This window comes from Littorina saxatilis, linkage group LG14 (assembly GCF_037325665.1).
Source record: "Littorina saxatilis isolate snail1 linkage group LG14, US_GU_Lsax_2.0, whole genome shotgun sequence".
NCBI lineage: Eukaryota > Metazoa > Mollusca > Gastropoda > Littorinimorpha > Littorinidae > Littorina > Littorina saxatilis.
In genome coordinates this window covers 27,352,007-27,369,799 of record NC_090258.1, presented here as the reverse complement: position 1 = coordinate 27,369,799, position 17,793 = coordinate 27,352,007, and the positions used below count along the sequence as shown (strand labels likewise).

At 42.8% G+C, this 17,793-nt stretch overlaps 1 protein-coding gene across 1 annotated transcript in view; it reads left to right on the top strand.

Annotated features, from left to right (window-relative positions):
* LOC138947463 (cytochrome P450 2J4-like) overlaps positions 1–16,125 on the top strand; it is an 18,222-nt gene extending 2,097 nt beyond the window's left edge. The window contains exons 2-11 of the mRNA XM_070318943.1: positions 437–579; positions 2,659–2,793; positions 3,870–3,966; positions 6,367–6,592; positions 6,809–6,935; positions 7,956–8,115; positions 9,368–9,504; positions 13,350–13,446; positions 14,455–14,664; positions 15,435–16,125. Coding sequence (XP_070175044.1) covers positions 451–579; positions 2,659–2,793; positions 3,870–3,966; positions 6,367–6,592; positions 6,809–6,935; positions 7,956–8,115; positions 9,368–9,504; positions 13,350–13,446; positions 14,455–14,664; positions 15,435–15,610 — 1,494 coding nt within the window. The 5' untranslated portion in view covers positions 437–450 and the 3' untranslated portion in view covers positions 15,611–16,125. The remainder of the gene's footprint in view (positions 1–436; positions 580–2,658; positions 2,794–3,869; positions 3,967–6,366; positions 6,593–6,808; positions 6,936–7,955; positions 8,116–9,367; positions 9,505–13,349; positions 13,447–14,454; positions 14,665–15,434) is intronic.
* Positions 16,126–17,793: the final 1,668 nt, after the last annotated feature.

Here is a 17,793-nt window from a genome sequence, read left to right as displayed (position 1 = left end):
CTTGTCTTGTCTTGAAAGTTTGAATGAAATGACACGGGAATGAACGTTTTAGTTGGGGTACGAAAATGGGTGCAATAATTGTTGGGGGTAGTTTATTGCACACTGTACGTTGGGTGCCTTAAATGGCATAGGCAGTTTGAATGAAATGACACAGGAATTAATTTTTAAGTTGAGGTACGAAAATAATTTTGGTTTTTTTTGGTTTTTTTGGGAAGTTTATTGCAAACCGTAAGCTGAGTGCCTTAGATGGCATGTACAGTTTGAATGAAATGACACGGGAATGAATGTTTTAGTGGGGGTACGGAAATGAGTATAATAATTTCTTTTGCAAAGTTGAATGGCATAGACATGGGAATTAATGTCATGATTTAGTTGGGGTACAACAATGAATGCAATAATTTTCGGGGGTAGTTTATTGCACACTGTATTACTACAGGACCGGAATTCAAAATGCTGGACACTATACTGGGGGCACTGGACACCACAAGTGTCTTTGTGTTTCTTCTGGTGTTCCTTATCGGCTACTACTGGCTGACCTCGCCCAAAAACATGCCCCCAGGACCTATGGGCTTGCCTTTGGTGAGTGTGTGTGTGTGTGTGTGTGTGTGTGTGTGTGTGTGTGTGTGTGTGTGTGTGTGTGTGTGCGCGTGTGTGCAAGAGAGAGAAAGACAGAGAGAGAGAGAGAGAGAGAGAGTGAGAGAGAGAGAGAGAGAGAGAGAGAGAGAGAGAGACGGGGAGAGGGCAGAAATAGTGTGTGTGAGTGAGTGTGTGTGTGTGTGTGTGTGTGTGTGTGTGTGTGTGTGTGTGTATGCGGTGGGAGGAGAGGGGGAGATGAAAGTGAGAGAGAGGGAGATTTGCTTGGTATTATACTTGGTATCGCTTGCTGTAATAAATATTTCTCGCTGTTTTCCCGACAACAAACATATCATGTCAAGCGTGAGATAAACAAGTCGCGTAAGGCGAAAATACAACATTTAGTCAAGTAGCTGTCGAACTCACAGAATGAAACTGAACGCAATGCCATTTTTCAGCAAGACCGTATACTCGTAGCATCGTCAGTCCACCGCTCATGGCAAAGGCAGTGAAATTGACAAGAAGAGCGGGGTAGTAGTTGCGCTAAGAAGGATAGCACGCTTTTCTCTACCTCTCTTTGTTTTAACTTTCTGAGCGTGTTTTTAATCCAAACATATCATATCTATATGTTTTTGGAATCAGGAACCGACAAGGAATAAGATGAAAGTGTTTTTAAATTGATTTCGACAATTTAATTTTGATAACAATTTTTATATATTTAATTTTCAGAGCTTGTTTTTAATCCAAATATAACATATTTATATGTTTTTGGAATCAGAAAATGATGGAGAATAAGATGAACGTAAATTTGGATCGTTTTATAAATTTGTATTTTTTTTTTACAATTTTCAGATTTTTAATGACCAAAGTCATTAATTAATTTTTAAGCCACCACGCTGAAATGCAATACCGAAGTCCGGGCTTCGTCGAAGATTACTTGACCAAAATTTCAACCAATTTGGTTGAAAAATGAGGGCGTGACAGTGCCGCCTCAACTTTCACGAAAAGCCGGATATGACGTCATCAAAGACATTTATCAAAAAAATGAAAAAAACGTTCGGGGATTTCATACCCAGGAACTCTCATGTCAAATTTCATAAAGATCGGTCCAGTAGTTTAGTCTGAATCGCTCTACACACACACACACACACACACACACACACACACACACACACACACACACACACACACACACAGACACACAGACACACACACGCACATACACCACGACCCTCGTCTCGATTCCCCCCTCAACGTTAAAACATTTAGTCAAAACTTGACTAAATGTAAAAACACTGGCGCTGGACCCGAGTACTCTTCAGACTGGCTCGCTCCCCCAGTATGAAAGTTTTTGTCTTGTGCACGTGGATTTAAAAAAAAAAATTTTTTGTTACACAATTAAAAAAATTATTAGAGTAAAATAAAACATTTAAACGTTCACAATAAACAATAGTAAACAAGAATTTAACCCAAAAAACACAAAAAACATAGACCGACCATGCCGGGAATCGAACCCGGATCACTTTGGCCATAGGCGGACGTGCTACGACAACTTTACTAGAATTGTGCGCCTTGAATCACTGTGTGTCCCTGTCGCTCTCTCTCGTGCTCTCTGTCTCTCTTTCAGTCTCAACGAGACCAAATCCCCACCCGCTGGCTGGCTTGCAAATCGTCTCGCATGCGATACGCATGCTTTTCTCGTCACTGTGTGACGTGTTCGGCGGTTCTATGAGCCGAACCGCAGTTCTATCCCACCGCGAATTGCGCCCGCCGTTAAGAGTCGTTTTTGTGATTTATTTCGCATTTAGGTCCCAGGTAACATTATGAAGTTTTAATACGATCAATCGGACCTATTATCAAGTTAGTGTATCAACTTTTGAACGAACTGCGCCCAGTAGTTTCCCAGCAATAAGCTGTTAAGTCGAGACAGACAGACACACACACACACAGATACACACACAGACAGACACATAATTAAAGTCTGCTGGACCCTCCTACTGCGTACTCGGGGATAAAACCAACCACCAAACGATAAAACCTGCATTTGTGTGTGTGTGTGTGTGCGTGTGTGTGTGTGTGTTGTAGATAGGGAACTTGCTTCAACTGCGCGCAGCTGGGTCCAATCAACTGGAGCTTCTGAAAAAATGGCGTCAACAGTACGGGGATGTCTTCGCCATCAGACTGGGCAGCAAAAACTTGGTCTTCATCAGTGACTACAAGGTAGGTAATAACAGTGCCCTTTCTGTTTAGCTGACCTATATTACGTCCCTTTGTTTCTTGGGCCTGACCGTTTTTGGACATATAGTGGAAGCCCCCTTGTAAGACCTCCAAAAATCTGAGAAAAGCAGGTCTTAAAAAGGAGGTAGTCTTAAAATGGGGGTAATTTTACAGAGGTTATAAACAGAAAGTCTGAGAAAACAAGGTCTTAAACAGGAGGGAGTCTTAAATTGGGGGGGGGGGGAGGGTGTCTTTAAACGGGGGTTCCTCTGTAGTCGACCTCGCGAAGCCGGTGTAGTACGATCAAATTACTCCCACGAGTAAAAATTTCGGGGAAGGAGTAATTTTTTCGTTCATTGAAGAGTTCTCAGTTTTCTTGTACGACAGGTGTACTTGGAGTAAACATTTCGCTACGAATTGTTTTACTCCGGAGTAAATTGTTCGTGGAGTAAATGTTTTGTATTACACCGGTTCACTTCACGAAGTCAGTTTCTGGGTCAATAAAAGAAGGCCTTCAGGTCAAGCCTATTTCTACTTGGTCAGAGCAGCAAGATTTCAAAATTTCACTCGGATTCAACAGTCTGCTAGCTACCTCCCCCGAAGAGAAAAATCTCTAATCCCACACAAAGACATTTGCCGGTTAATGATATACGATACCATTACCTGCACACCCTGGCGGCGCCTTTACGAATATTTTGTTAGTGCTGATATGTGGAAGTCACCAAAACAAACCTCGTTCTCGACATTCTTTGTCAACTCCTCTGGAGACATAAGCCTACAGAAGAAGTAAATAATATTTTTTACGTGACGTCACTTAATGACGTCTTTTCGAACTTGGCTGTTGACGTCAGAGATTTCACTTTGAAAGAGAGGGCCAAAAACAGACGGCTTTGTTTATTTTTAATCGACATCACATCTCTTTGATTAGGTAGTAACACGCTGTAATACGGACTATACATGCTGACGTCATCCCTGTCTTACATGTTGTGCTTACGTCACTGCTAGTTATCATGCTGACGTCATTGCTGCATTATAAATTAATTACATATCATGCTGACGTCACTGTTTGCTTTGCGCAGATACTGCAAGAGACGTTTGTGAAGAATGGCGACATCTTCTCCGGTCGTCCCTCAAATTTGTACATCATCAACCAGATAAAGAAGAAAACTGGAACAGGTATGGAGCAGTATTAACCGGGGATAATCCGATATGTTACGGGTAAAACTCTCAAAATGCTGAACATTCTTCTTCTTCTGCGTTCCTGGTCTGCAACTTCCACGTACACTTAAAGGCGCGATTGGGGCTTTTGCGTGTATGACGGTTTTACACACGCCATTTAGGCACTACGTACACAAGTTGGAGCCTGATTAAGGGCGCGATTGGGGCTTTTGCGTGTATGACGGTTTTACACACGCCATTTAGGCACTACGTACACAATTTGGAGCCTGATTAAGGGCGCGATTGGGGCTTTTGCGTGTATGACGGTTTTACACACGCCATTTAGGCACTACGTACACAATTTGGAGCCTGATTAAGGGCGCGATTGGGGCTTTTGCGTGTATGACGGTTTTACACACGCCATTTAGGCACTACGTACACAATTTGGAGCCTGATTAAGGGCGCGATTGGGGCTTTTGCGTGTATGACGGTTTTACACACGCCATTTAGGCACTACGTACACAATTTGGAGCCTGATTAAGGGCGCAATTGGGGCTTTTGCGTGTATGACGGTTTTACACACGCCATTTAGGCACTACGTACACAATTTGGAGCCTGATTAAGGGCGCGATTGGGGCTTTTGCGTGTATGACGGTTTTACACACGCCATTTAGGCACTACGTACACAATTTGGAGCCTGATTAAGGGCGCGATTGGGGCTTTTGCGTGTATGACGGTTTTACACACGCCATTTAGGCACTACGTACACAATTTGGAGCCTGATTAAGGGCGCGATTGGGGCTTTTGCGTGTATGACGGTTTTACACACGCCATTTAGGCACTACGTACACAAGTTGGAGCCTGATTAAGGGCGCGATTGGGGCTTTTGCGTGTATGACGGTTTTACACACGCCATTTAGGCACTACGTACACAATTTGGAGCCTGATTAAGGGCGCGATTGGGGCTTTTGCGTGTATGACGGTTTTACACACGCCATTTAGGCACTACGTACACAATTTGGAGCCTGATTAAGGGCGCGATTGGGGCTTTTGCGTGTATGACGGTTTTACACACGCCATTTAGGCACTACGTACACAATTTGGAGCCTGATTAAGGGCGCGATTGGGGCTTTTGCGTGTATGACGGTTTTACACACGCCATTTAGGCACTACGTACACAATTTGGAGCCTGATTAAGGGCGCGATTGGGGCTTTTGCGTGTATGACGGTTTTACACACGCCATTTAGGCACTACGTACACAATTTGGAGCCTGATTAAGGGCGCGATTGGGGCTTTTGCGTGTATGACGGTTTTACACACGCCATTTAGGCACTACGTACACAATTTGGAGCCTGATTATGGGCGCGATTGGGGCTTTTGCGTGTATGACGGTTTTACACACGCCATTTAGGCACTACGTACACAATTTGGAGCCTGATTAAGGGCGCGATTGGGGCTTTTGCGTGTATGACGGTTTTACACACGCCATTTAGGCACTACGTACACAATTTGGAGCCTGATTTTTCTTTTGAAAATTCGAAAACTAACCTGAAAACCATTTTAAAAAAACCGGAATTCCAGATGGGAACTTAATTTCATACGGCCATGCTTATAAGGCTGTCCTTAATTCAGCCCGCCGAAGTTGACTTTGCGAAGTATTTTTGAGTCAGTGCAGCGATCTCAGCGAAGCCAACTTTCACCCTTTCATTCAGTTCCAAAGCTTTGTGCAGCTAGCTTCAAGAACAGAGTAGATCTCGCGAAGTCGACTTCGCCCAATTAATACCAGGCTTAAAATCGTAAGTGAAGGTCCTTCGTTGCTTCCCTACATGCCAACCGGCATAACGGGCAGCAATTAAGTAAGTAAGTTAACAAGTCTTGTTTTCATGTGTATTTGTTTTCCCGAAGAAGCCTCGATCCATAGGGGAAAAATTGACTTTGTTTTTGTCTGTGCTGTCCCTGTGTTGGTGAGTACCGATTTCTTTTGTTTCTCAACTTGGTTTATCTCCCCCACAGTCATCTTGTTGTTTAGATTTAGAGTTTTGTTTGTTTGCTCAACGCCCAGCCGACCACGAAGAGCCATATCAGGGCGGTGCTGCTTTGACATATAACGTGCGCCACACACAAGACAGAAGTCGCAGCACAGGCTTCATGTCTCACCCAGTCACATTATTCTGACACCGGACCAACCAGTCCTAGCACTAACCTCATAATGCCAGACGCCAGGCGGAGCAGCCACTAGATTGCCAATTTTAAAGTTTTAGGTATGACCCGGCCGGGGTTCGAACCCACGACCTCCCGATCACGGGGCGGACGCCTTACCACTAGGCCAACCGTGCCGGTAGAGTCATCTTGTTGTTTAGATTTAGCGTTAAAAGTCGTACAAAGACAGCATTAAAACGTCAGTATTTTATTTTCAGGCGTCATACTGAGCGAAGGGGCAATATGGAAAGAACTGCGACGCGTCACCTTGATGACGATGAGGGATTTCGGGGTGGGCAAGAAGTCCTTGGAACAGCGTGTGCTCGATGAGGCCCTCGCCGTGGTAGAGGTGTTGGAGAAAGGTGAAGGTCAACCGGTGTTGTTCAAACCCCTGCTGTCCAAGTTCGCCTGCAACGTCATCTGTAGCATCATACTTGGGGACAGGTGAGATGGTTTTCGAACATCCCCGCGTGCACACATGCGCACGATGAAGATCCAAGTCTAACCTCGAAAGCGAAGATCGATCATGACTTTGAAAACACGATCACACGCAATTATCACCTCTCGTCTCTCATTAATATGAGTGTATCTTGATAGTAATAAGGGGAGATCTTAATAGGGGGGTTTCAACTGTAGCCTACTGTTTTTGTTGTTGTTCAGGTTTGACTACGACGACAAGACGTTCATAGAACTGACCAAGCTGGTCAACCTGGCTGTCTCCCAGCCCTTGGTGTTCGCACCTGTCAACTTTCTGCCCATCACTCGCTTTGCACCTGCAGGCAAAAAGGTACTGCGTACCGATGTGACGTTTTCATCTTTCGCCATGTTGATATTTCGCTTCTCGGCCTCGTTGATCTAGTATAAACTCTACACTGAACAAAAAAACACCCTTCAATAGTACTTATGAGCGACCTTGTGTACCTTACATTCATGGGGCCAAATTTGTCCAACCAATTTGTTATATTTAACTTCGAAATTTGATTCATCCTAAAATGTTTTCCTTCTTACTCAAGGGACGTAACCACTCAATACACGTTTTCGAAGAATTCAATTTTGAGGGTGAAATCTATTAAATTTTACCACCAATTTTCTTCACATGCAAGAAACTGACATGCTTTTCGTCCATAAATAATTTCACTTCTTAATTTTACCAGGAAACAACATTTCAGTCTTGAGTATATGTCGAGGGGGAAATATGTACACAGGCGAAAGATGAAATCGTGACACCGGCCATTAGTACTCAACGACAGTTGCAGGGTTGCTTGTTGGTTTTTCATGTCTATTTCATTGAGCTGCTCTTGGCACAGATCCAATTGTTTTCCTTCCCCAGTTTACATTGTGGTCTCTGTGTTTGAAATTATATCTAGGTCTGTCACAGTAAACGTGAAGATGGTTCTTTGATAAAAATAAAACTTCAACTCTGGTTAAAAGACCTCCTATAAAAAGTAAACAATATGGTCGGGGGGTGGGGTGTGTGTGTGAGGACGAGCTATGTACACAACGTACTTGTGGCCACAGGAAACAATGCTATTTACACAAGATATGACTTTTTCTCTTTGTGTAAATAGCCTTAATTCCCCGCGTTCAGGCTATCTGCACAAGCACCTGTGTGAATAGCCTTTCCAAAGGCACAGGTACTTGTGTAAATAGAGTTGTCACCAGAGCAGAGCTATTTACACAAATAGGAAAAGTCATCTTGTGTAGATAGCGTTTTCAGCGAGGCAGAGCTATGGCCACAAGTGTGTGTGTGTGTGTGTGCGCATAAATTCATGTGCGGTACTAACTAATCCTGAAAATGACGTCACAGATCATTCATGACGTCGTAGACTCATTCGTCACCATTGACAACTTTCTGGGCACGGTGCTGAAGGAACATGAGGAGACCTATGACCCAAGCGAGATCCGAGACTTTGTCGACTTCTACATCAAGACACGCTCTGACAGTGACGATGCTCATCTCTATGATGGTGAGATAAACAAACAAGGGGTCTCTAGGTGGTCAGGGCCCAAACCATTCTGCTGTGTGAGGGCCCCAAAGGGGGGGGTATCATCACGATCACGGGAAGGGAAATTTTAGCTTTCACGATCACAGTTACCTTGATTTTTGTTTTCACGATCACAAATACCTTGACGAATAGAGGATCATAGAGTGATACAGCTGTAAAAAATGTACGTTGAAAATAAAATGCTTTGCAATAATGCCCATCACGATCACGAAAACAAATGACGATCACGATCACGAGACTTGATTTTTTTGTCATCACGGATCACGGGGCAAAGTCCCATCACGATCACAGAAATGGAAATTTCGGCAATCACGGTCACAGAAAGGTCAAAAAACGCCAATCACGATCACGATTTTAAACCCTTTGGGGCCCTCCTCTGTGTGTGTGTGTGTGTGTGTGTGTGTGTGTGTGTGTGTGTGTGTGTGTGTGTGTGTGTGTGTGTGTGTGACTCAGATTCTCTTCTGTCGCAATCTCTCTAAAAGACAGTGAAAAAGAAAACTGTAAACATAATTATCGGCAATCAGAGCAAATCCAAATTACAAATGAATAATTTATTATTTTGTATAATACATAGAGAATATACTACATGGCTTGCTGTGTCGTACCAGATTTACACGAGTTGTTTTTTTAGATATTGAACTGCGAGCGAAAGCGAGTTTATCAATATATGAAAAAGCAACGAGTGTAAATTTGGTACGACACAGCAAGCCATGTAATTATGTTGTACCTACATACTGTACTTACGTGTATTTTACTCAAAACGTCCCGCAGTCAGGCGTCTAAACGGAAGACGCTTCTTTTGGAACCGTTGCGGATCGCTTCCAAACCTCGTGCAATCTTTCACGTCAAAGCAAAGAAAACGTCACTATAAAAAATGTAGACTGACGTGTTAGTTCTGAAAACTCTTCCAGGGGTAAAACAGCAGGCGCAAAAGTATTTCCATAATGACGTTTGTCTCGGTGACTTTGGCATCATAAGCAGTGGAAAAGCAGGTCCCTGTCAAACTAGTTCGACACGACCTCATTTACATGATATACACACATGTGGTTTGAACGATATTGTTATCTCATAAGTGGTCTCTCTCGAGTCACGTATGTATGATACATTAAAATAATAATTAAAATGATTGTTTTGTCAAAAATCAAACGTCCATAACATACAAATCGTTTTTGAATGTTTTATTCTGTTCTACATTATATATATATTGTTTCAGCTTCTAACATGCGGCGTGTGATCATCGACCTGTTTGCCGCGGGTACAGAGACCACGGCCACCACGCTGAGCTGGATCCTTCTCTACTTCGCTGCCTATCCTGAAGTGCAGACACGGTGCCAGCAAGACATTGATAAGGTGTGTGTGTGTGTGTGTGTGTGTGTGTGTGTGTGTGTGTGTGCGTGTATGTGTGTGTGCAGACACGGTGCCAGCAAGACATTGATAATGTGTGTGTGCGTGCGTGTGTGTGTATGTATGTTTGTGTGTTGGTGTGTGTGTGTGTGTGTGTGTGTGTGTGTGTGTGTGTGTGTGTGTGTGTAATAGACACGGTGAGTTAGACAGAATCCTCCCAGACTATGGGTGTATTTCAGCTTGAACACATTGTTAATTTAATTTGTTCATCTAAATTGTGCTTGATGTCGAAATTTCTTTAACCTTTGCCGTGCTTCCTGGGTTCACCTGTACCCAGAGACACACTAAAATCATTGTAACTCTGGAACCATTAAAGGTATCGTTTTGAAATTTTAAGTATCTCTCACACACCTAATTTGCTCTCTGTCTGCAAATTTGTAATGTGTACATGACAAAACATTAAAATTAATTGATTATGATAATTTACATAAACTAGTCCGATGGCGCGGGTTCACACAAACCCATACTTTTAAAGAGTAGTAGTGATTGTAACTATCCCTCTGCCGACGGCGCGGGTTCTGCTACACCCATAATTACCAAAGCGGCGGAACAGTGTCTGTCTGCCTGTTTGTCTCCAAGAGACTGTATGTCTCTCTGTCTGTCTGTCCGTATCTCTCTGTCTGTCTGTCTGTTGTCAGTTGCTCTGTCTGTTTGTCTGTCTGTCTATCTGTCTATCCGTCTATCTGTCTATCCGTCTATCTGACTGTCTGTCTATCTGACTGTCTGTCTCTGTCTCTCTCTCTGTCTCTCTCTCTTAGTCTCTCTCTCTGTCTCTCTTTCTTAGTCTCTCTCTCTCTCTCTTTCTTAGTCTCTCTCTCTCTCTTTCTTAGTCTCTCTCTCTCTCTTTCTTAGTCTCTCTCTCTCTCTCTTTCTTAGTCTCTCTCTCTCTCTCTTTCTTAGTCTCTCTCTCTCTCTTTCTTAGTCTCTCTCTCTCTTTCTTAGTCTCTCTCTCTCTCTCTAGCTCTTTCTTAGTCTCTCTCTCTCTTTCTTAGTCTCTCTCTCTCTCTTTCTTAGTCTCTCTCTCTCTCTTTCTTAGTCTCTCTCTCTCTTTCTTAGTCTCTCTCTCTCTTTCTTAGTCTCTCTCTCTCTTTCTTAGTCTCTCTCTCTCTCTTTCTTAGTCTCTCTCTCTCGCTTTCTTAGTCTCTCTCTCTCTCTCTTTCTTAGTCTCTCTCTCTCTCTTTCTTAGTCTCTCTCTCTCTTTCTTAGTCTCTCTCTCTCTTTCTTAGTCTCTCTCTCTCTCTTTCTTAGTCTCTCTCTCTTTCTTAGTCTCTCTCTCTCTCTCTTAGTCTCTCTCTCTTTTTTAGTCTCTCTCTCTTTCTTAGTCTCTCTCTCTCTCTTTCTTAGTCTCTCTCTCTCTTTCTTAGTCTCTCTCTCTCTCTGTCTTAGTCTCTCTCTCTTTCTTTGTCTCTCTCTCTCTCTTTCTTAGTCTCTCTCTCTCTCTTTCTTAGTCTCTCTCATTCTCTCTTTCTTAGTCTCTCTCTCTCTCTTTCTTAGTCTCTCTCTCTCTCTCTTTCTTAGTCTCTCTCTCTCTTTCTTAGTCTCTCTCTCTCTTTCTTAGTCTCTCTCTCTCTTTCTTAGTCTCTCTCTCTCTCTTTCTTAGTCTCTCTCTCTCTCTCTCTTTCTTAGTCTCTCTCTCTTTCTTAGTCTCTCTCTCTCTTTCTTAGTCTCTCTCTCTTTCTTAGTCTCTCTCTCTCTCTTTCTTAGTCTCTCTCTCTTTCTTAGTCTCTCTCTCTCTCTCTTTCTTAGTCTCTCTCTCTCTCTTTCTTAGTCTCTCTCTCTCTCTCTTTCTTAGTCTCTCTCTCTCTCTTTCTTAGTCTCTCTCTCTCTCTTTCTTAGTCTCTCTCTCTCTCTTTCTTAGTCTCTCTCTCTCTCTTTCTTAGTCTCTCTCTCTCTTTCTTAGTCTCTCTCTCTCTCTTTATTTGTCTCTCTCTCTCTATCTTTCTTAGTCTCTCTCTCTCTCTTTCTTAGTCTCTCTCTCTCTCTTAGTCTCTCTCTCTCTCTTAGTCTCTCTCTTTCTTAGTCTCTCTCTCTCTTTCTTAGTCTCTCTCTCTTTCATAGTCTCTCTCTCTCTCTTTCTTAGTCTCTCTCTCTTTCTTAGTCTCTCTCTCTCTCTTTCTTAGTCTCTCTCTCTCTCTTTCTTAGTCTCTCTCTCTCTCTTTCTTAGTCTCTCTCTCTCTCTTTCTTAGTCTCTCTCTCTCTCTTTCTTAGTCTCTCTCTCTCTTTCTTAGTCTCTCTCTCTCTTTCTTAGTCTCTCTCTCTCTCTTTATTTGTCTCTCTCTCTCTATCTTTCTTAGTCTCTCTCTCTCTTTCTTAGTCTCTCTCTCTCTCTTTCTTAGTCTCTCTCTCTTTCTTTGTCTCTCTCTCTCTTTCTTAGTCTCTCTCTTTCTTAGTCTCTCTCTTTCTTAGTCTCTCTCTCTCTCTTTCTTAGTCTCTCTCTCTTTCTTAGTCTCTCTCTCTCTTTCTTAGTCTCTCTCTCTCTCTCTTTCTTAGTCTCTCTCTCTCTCTTTCTTAGTCTCTCTCTCTCTCTCTCTTTCTTAGTCTCTCTCTCTCTCTCTCTTTCTTAGTCTCTCAGTCTCTCTCAGTCTCTCCCTCCCCCTCTTCCTCTCCCTCCCCTGCAAGAGGTCGGTGAAGGGAGAAACTCGATGCACCCACTGAAGTAGCGCTGTGGGTTTCCCTGAACCCACCCCGTCGTTAGAGAAATAAACGGTAAAAACCCTCTTTCAAATGTATGGGTCCAGACAAACCCGCATCGTCGTTAGAGGAATAAACGGTAAAAACCCTCTTTCAAATGTATGGGTTCAGACAAACCCGCATCGTCGGGAGTGTGTAGTCAAAAGCGGCATCCGGACACAAAGGTGGTTAATTGCACTGAATTCTTGGCGGGGAAATAGCTCAATCATTAGTGGAGCTAGCTTGAAACCAGTTGTCGCCATCGGCGTGGGTTCGATCCCCACGTTCGGTGTTTCCCAGAGGCAGACTCTCCTCAGCGTCAAACACCCTGTATTCGCGTACGCCCACGATCAAGATCCCAAGCTCACAGCCAACGCCAACGGCTCAAATCCGGGCCTGGGACGGACACAGGTCAACTGTATGTGCAGACCCTGAGACGGTATCCATCTCCCACCCCCGTGTCACCACAGTGGCACGTAAAAGACCTCGGTCATTCTGCTATAAGTGCAGATGGCTGATACCACCTAAACACGCATACACCTGTGTATCTCATCTAAAGTCGGGTTAAAACCCGGGAACATGCCCCTAATGGCTTTGCCGTGAGGGCGTAAAACTTGAATTTCTCGCCAAAGGCTCAGAGCTTTAAAAAAAAAACCACGGAGACACGCAGACAGGAAGAAAAAAAATTGGTAGCGCGATTTTGTCGCTTGAGGGAATTTCCAAAGGACAAGAAGTCATACCAAATATCAAAACAATGTGTTTTTCTTTCCTGAAAGCAATATAATTATGCTGTAATTGGATTTATACTTATGCTCAAGGATTCGGCCAGCCAGAACTCGGTCAGTCTGTGCAGACTTCATGGAAACCTTCGGGTTTGCATAACAGTTTTCATAGGGCTAAGAAATTAGCCCTAACATTTTCAATCCTGTTTGATTGCACTTCGCCTCCCGTGGTGATCGTAGTGTAACGGCACTCGGTTATATATATCTGAAAAGACAAGTGGTTCACAGAGAGGAAGTCTTACATTGATGGTGGTGGTGGTGTGTGTGTGTGTGTGTGTGTGTGGGGGGGGGGGGTCTTAAAAGGGGGGTTCCACTGTACTTCTTTTTGTGTCCTTGCAGGTGGTGGGTCAAGGTCGGTCAGCTACAATGGATGATCGCAAAAACCTGCCATACATTGAGGCTGTCATCACCGAAATATTTCGCGTTGTCAACATTGGTAAGACTGATCTGATCCTTGATCCACAAGACATTTTTTCTCTCCATATAATTAATCTTTCCATTGCGACCACCTGTCCTGATCACTTTTGGTTGGTCCCTTTGGTGGTCATAATAGACATTCTTTCTTCATTTGGTGTTTAACGTCGTTTTCAACCGTTCAAGGTTATATCGCGACGGAGGGAAGGGGGGTGATGGGATAGAGCCACTTGTCAATTGTTTCTTGTTCACAAAAGCACTAATCAAAAATTTGCTCCAGGGGCTTGCAACGTAGTACAATATATGACCTTACTGGGAGAATGCAAGTTTCCAGTACAAAGGACTTAACATTTCTTACATACTGCTTGACTAAAATCTTTACAAACATTGACTATATTCTATACAAGAAACACTTAACAAGGGTAAAAGGAGAAACAGAATCCGTTAGTCGCCTCTTATGACATGCTGGGAAGCATCGGGTAAATTCTTTCTCGTCCCAACCAATATGGGACACCCCCTAACCCGCAGGGGCTCATAACAGACAGGTTTGACTGTACCAGGATTTTAATAATAAGACTTCATCACACTCAGTAATGGTGTATGGCGTCGACAGACAGCAAAATGCTGTAACTTCCTCTTCCAATTGCTGAAAACTTTGCCATTATTTGAGCAGAACTGAGCCACACTTTGTTACGGTGGGGGAAAAGATGACATCAAGTTTTGCCTTCAACTTCTGAAAACTGCCATCCCTGTGTTCGCCACCTCTCTCTCTCTCCCCTCTTGTACACATGCACGCACGCACACACACACACACACACACACACACACACACACACACACACACTCAAAGTGACCTTGATTTATAAACCGCAGACTTTGAGGAAAACAAGTACATGTACCACGAAATTGACAATAATTATAAGTGCCAGGAGGATGGTTCCGCATAATCCTCACTAACTGTGTGCATTTCGAGCGCTTACTTCCCTTTGTTCCTCAGATCCACATTAATTTTTGTCTCTCCATTCTTCAGCACCAGTGGCCGTCCCCCACGTAGCGGTCAAGGAAGGCAAGATCAGACAGTACACCGTTCCCGCGGAAACCATCGTCATTGGCAACATCAGAGAAATTCACCTCGACCCTGTCAACTGGCCGGAACCGGATATCTTTAAGCCGGAGAGATTTCTGGACAAAGACGGAAACTTTTGTCCCCCGAAGAAAAACTTTATGCCCTTTTCTATTGGTAAGATGTGAAAATGTTCCTTTTCTGTATATAAGAGCCTGAAAATGAGCCCTTTTCTGTTGGAAAAAGTGTGCAAATGTGCACTTTTCTATTGGTAGGAGCCTGAAATACTTTAATTTACACAGATCTCAACAGTCGGCGTTCACCTCAACCACTGGCGAGGAACTATCTGACTGTCTCCATCTGTGAAAAATGTCATATTTTGGTCAAAAATAAAAATTAATATGTATACTTTCTTTCTTTTCTTTATTTGGTGTTTAACGTCGTTTTCAACCACGAAGGGTTATATCGCGACGGGGAAAGGGGGAAGATGGGATAGAGCCACTTGTCAATTGTTTCTTGTTCACAAAAGCACTAATCAAAAATTTGCTCCAGGGGCTTGCAACGTAGTACAATATATGACCTTACTGGGAGAGTGCACGTTTCCAGTACAAAGGACTTAACATTTCTGACATACTGCTTGACTAAAATCTTTACAAAAATTGACTATAATCTATACAAGAAACACTTAACAAAGGTAAAAGGAGAAACAGAATCCGTTAGTCGCCTCTTACGACATGCTGGGGAGCATCGGGTAAGTTCTTCCTCCTAACCCGTGGGGGGAATTAATATGTATTCATGTATTGATCGATTTTAGTTTGGATTCCTTTTATTTAAAAAAAATTGAACGCACATAAACTTCCCCTCTTTTGCAGTTTTTGACTAGCCGCCTAAATATGAGTTTTTCTCAGACAAATACAATATACTAACACTGACTTGATGTCTTGCAGGACCCAGGGCGTGTCTGGGAGAAGTTTTGGCTCGCATGGAGACCTTCCTTCTCTTCTGTACTCTGGTGCAGTCCTTCACCTTCGTTATGCCTCAAGGTCAAAAGCCTGACCTTCAAGGTCAATTCGGGGTCACCTACTCTGGCAAGCCTCAACCCTTCCTCGCCAAGCGACGATAACAAGCATCGGGTGCCAAGAGACAGGTTCCGAATAACTCTCACATACTCTATCACACATGTCGTATGCATTTAGACCGCTTACTTCCCTTCGTTGATCAGATAACAAGCATTTTCTGGCAATTTCTGGTTTATTTTCGGGAGTAAAAATGACATAATGAAGGAAATGAAAACCACAACCAGTTAATATTTTGAGTGACGGATTTCTTCCTGACGTGATGAAAACACTGTATTTTAAACTCTGTCGGATGGTAGGAGTAACAGAGACTGGCCAGTAAAATTGCTGTTAGAGCCAGGATTCGAACTTAGAGATATCAATTTGAAAAATTGTTGGCGCAATATCAATGGATCGGAATAAAGACTTTCACATCCAAATGAACAGCCATTGTATAGACTGAACGCGGGATTTCCCTTCTCCGAGTCATGTGACGTTACAGGCGGACTACAACTCAAAACACACTGGCCGAGACTACAAACCAGTGCATGTTCAACTGTGAAAAATAAAAGAAGAAATCTTTCTTTCTTTCTTTATTTGGTAATAGAAGAAATCTAATGGATCGAACATAAATGTTATTTGTATTTGTGACCAAAATATGACATTTGACACAGATCTCGACAGCAGTTATTACACCCATAGACCAGGTCCCTAGCTGTTACACCCCACTACCAACACAATCTCACAGAATATAATGGCTGTCTCCATCTGTGTAAAATGTCATACTTTGGTTAAAAACACATAATGCATATTATTAGTGAACAGAAATCCTTTTGAGTCTGCCATGACTTTTTCTGGCCTAGCTGAGTATACCAAAGATTGCTGCTAAGCTACCATACAAACTTTAAAAATCAAGAGGAATTCTGCTTTTGAAGATACATGTATTGCGTTTTACCCCTAAATCTGAAATTCAGCTACCTGTTACTGCATGCATTTGCATCTAAGTACTTCTGATAATGGTATATAAAGGACTTTAAAAAAAAAAAAATTTGGGGGGGGGGGGGGAGGGAATATTGCATTTTATCCCTTATTAACCCTAACAAATTTGCTGCCTGTAGGATGTCAACAGGCAACAAACCGTTCAATAAGCTTCATAGAAGAAGAACAAACAAACAGTGTGTGTGTGTGTGTATTCATTTATACATCAAGCAACATTGTAAAATGTCAATTCAGGTAAATACGGTGGAACCCCCCCCCCCCCCCCCCCCCCCTTGAATTAAGACTTCATCCCTTTAAAGGTACTGAACTTGTCAAATCCAGGTGCACGGAGCCCCTGGGGCTTTTAGTCATACCTCAGGCAGCTATCCGTTAGAAGAACTACCAAGTTTCATTGACTTACACCCAAAGAGTCAAGAACTGCGATGTTTTTACGAATTAATTTCGGACTCTGTCCCGGCTGGTCTTGACCTATTTTTGGATCAGGTAGATCACCACATCATGCACAAAAAGACACGTCACTAGCAAACTATGTCAGACATCATCATGAGTTGGTGTAAAACAAAATACAGGCCGGAATCACTCATTTGAATCGAACTCAGACCAAACACCACGTAATAACTAGGTTAATTTATGCACTCGCGTGAACAAGAAACTGTCGAGCTTCACAGATGTCGTCGTTGGGTAGTTTTGGGTTTGTTTTACTACCATAAGAGGATTGTTGAACTGTAAATGCACTCAGCTGCAACAAAAACGCAAAACGAAGGCTGTGAGCTGCACTGTGCCTTTAAAAACGCAAAACGAAGGCTGTGAGCCGCACTGTGCCTTTAAAAACGCAAAACGAAGGCTGTGAGCTGCACTGTGCCTTTAAAAACGCAAAACGAAGGCTGTGAGCTGCACTGTGCCTTTAAAAACGCAAAACGAAGGCTGTGAGCCGCACTGTGCCTTTAAAAAACCACTTTTCACAAATTTTCCGTACAATGCCGTTGTAAATTATGTACCCCCATTTCAATACTTCCTACTTTTTAAGACTAGATTTTCTCAGATTGTTGAAGATCTTACAGGCATGAAAATTCTCCGTATTTTCCGTATTTTTGAAAAAAATAAACCGTATTTTTGAAAAAAATAAACCGTATTTTTTTTTATTTTCCGTATTTTTCCTTTTTTTTCCCTAGTCATAGTTATGGTAAAATAGTTTTGGGGCCATGTTTGAATCCAATTTTAAGGCTCAGATAGCCCCAGATTGCACCCTTGA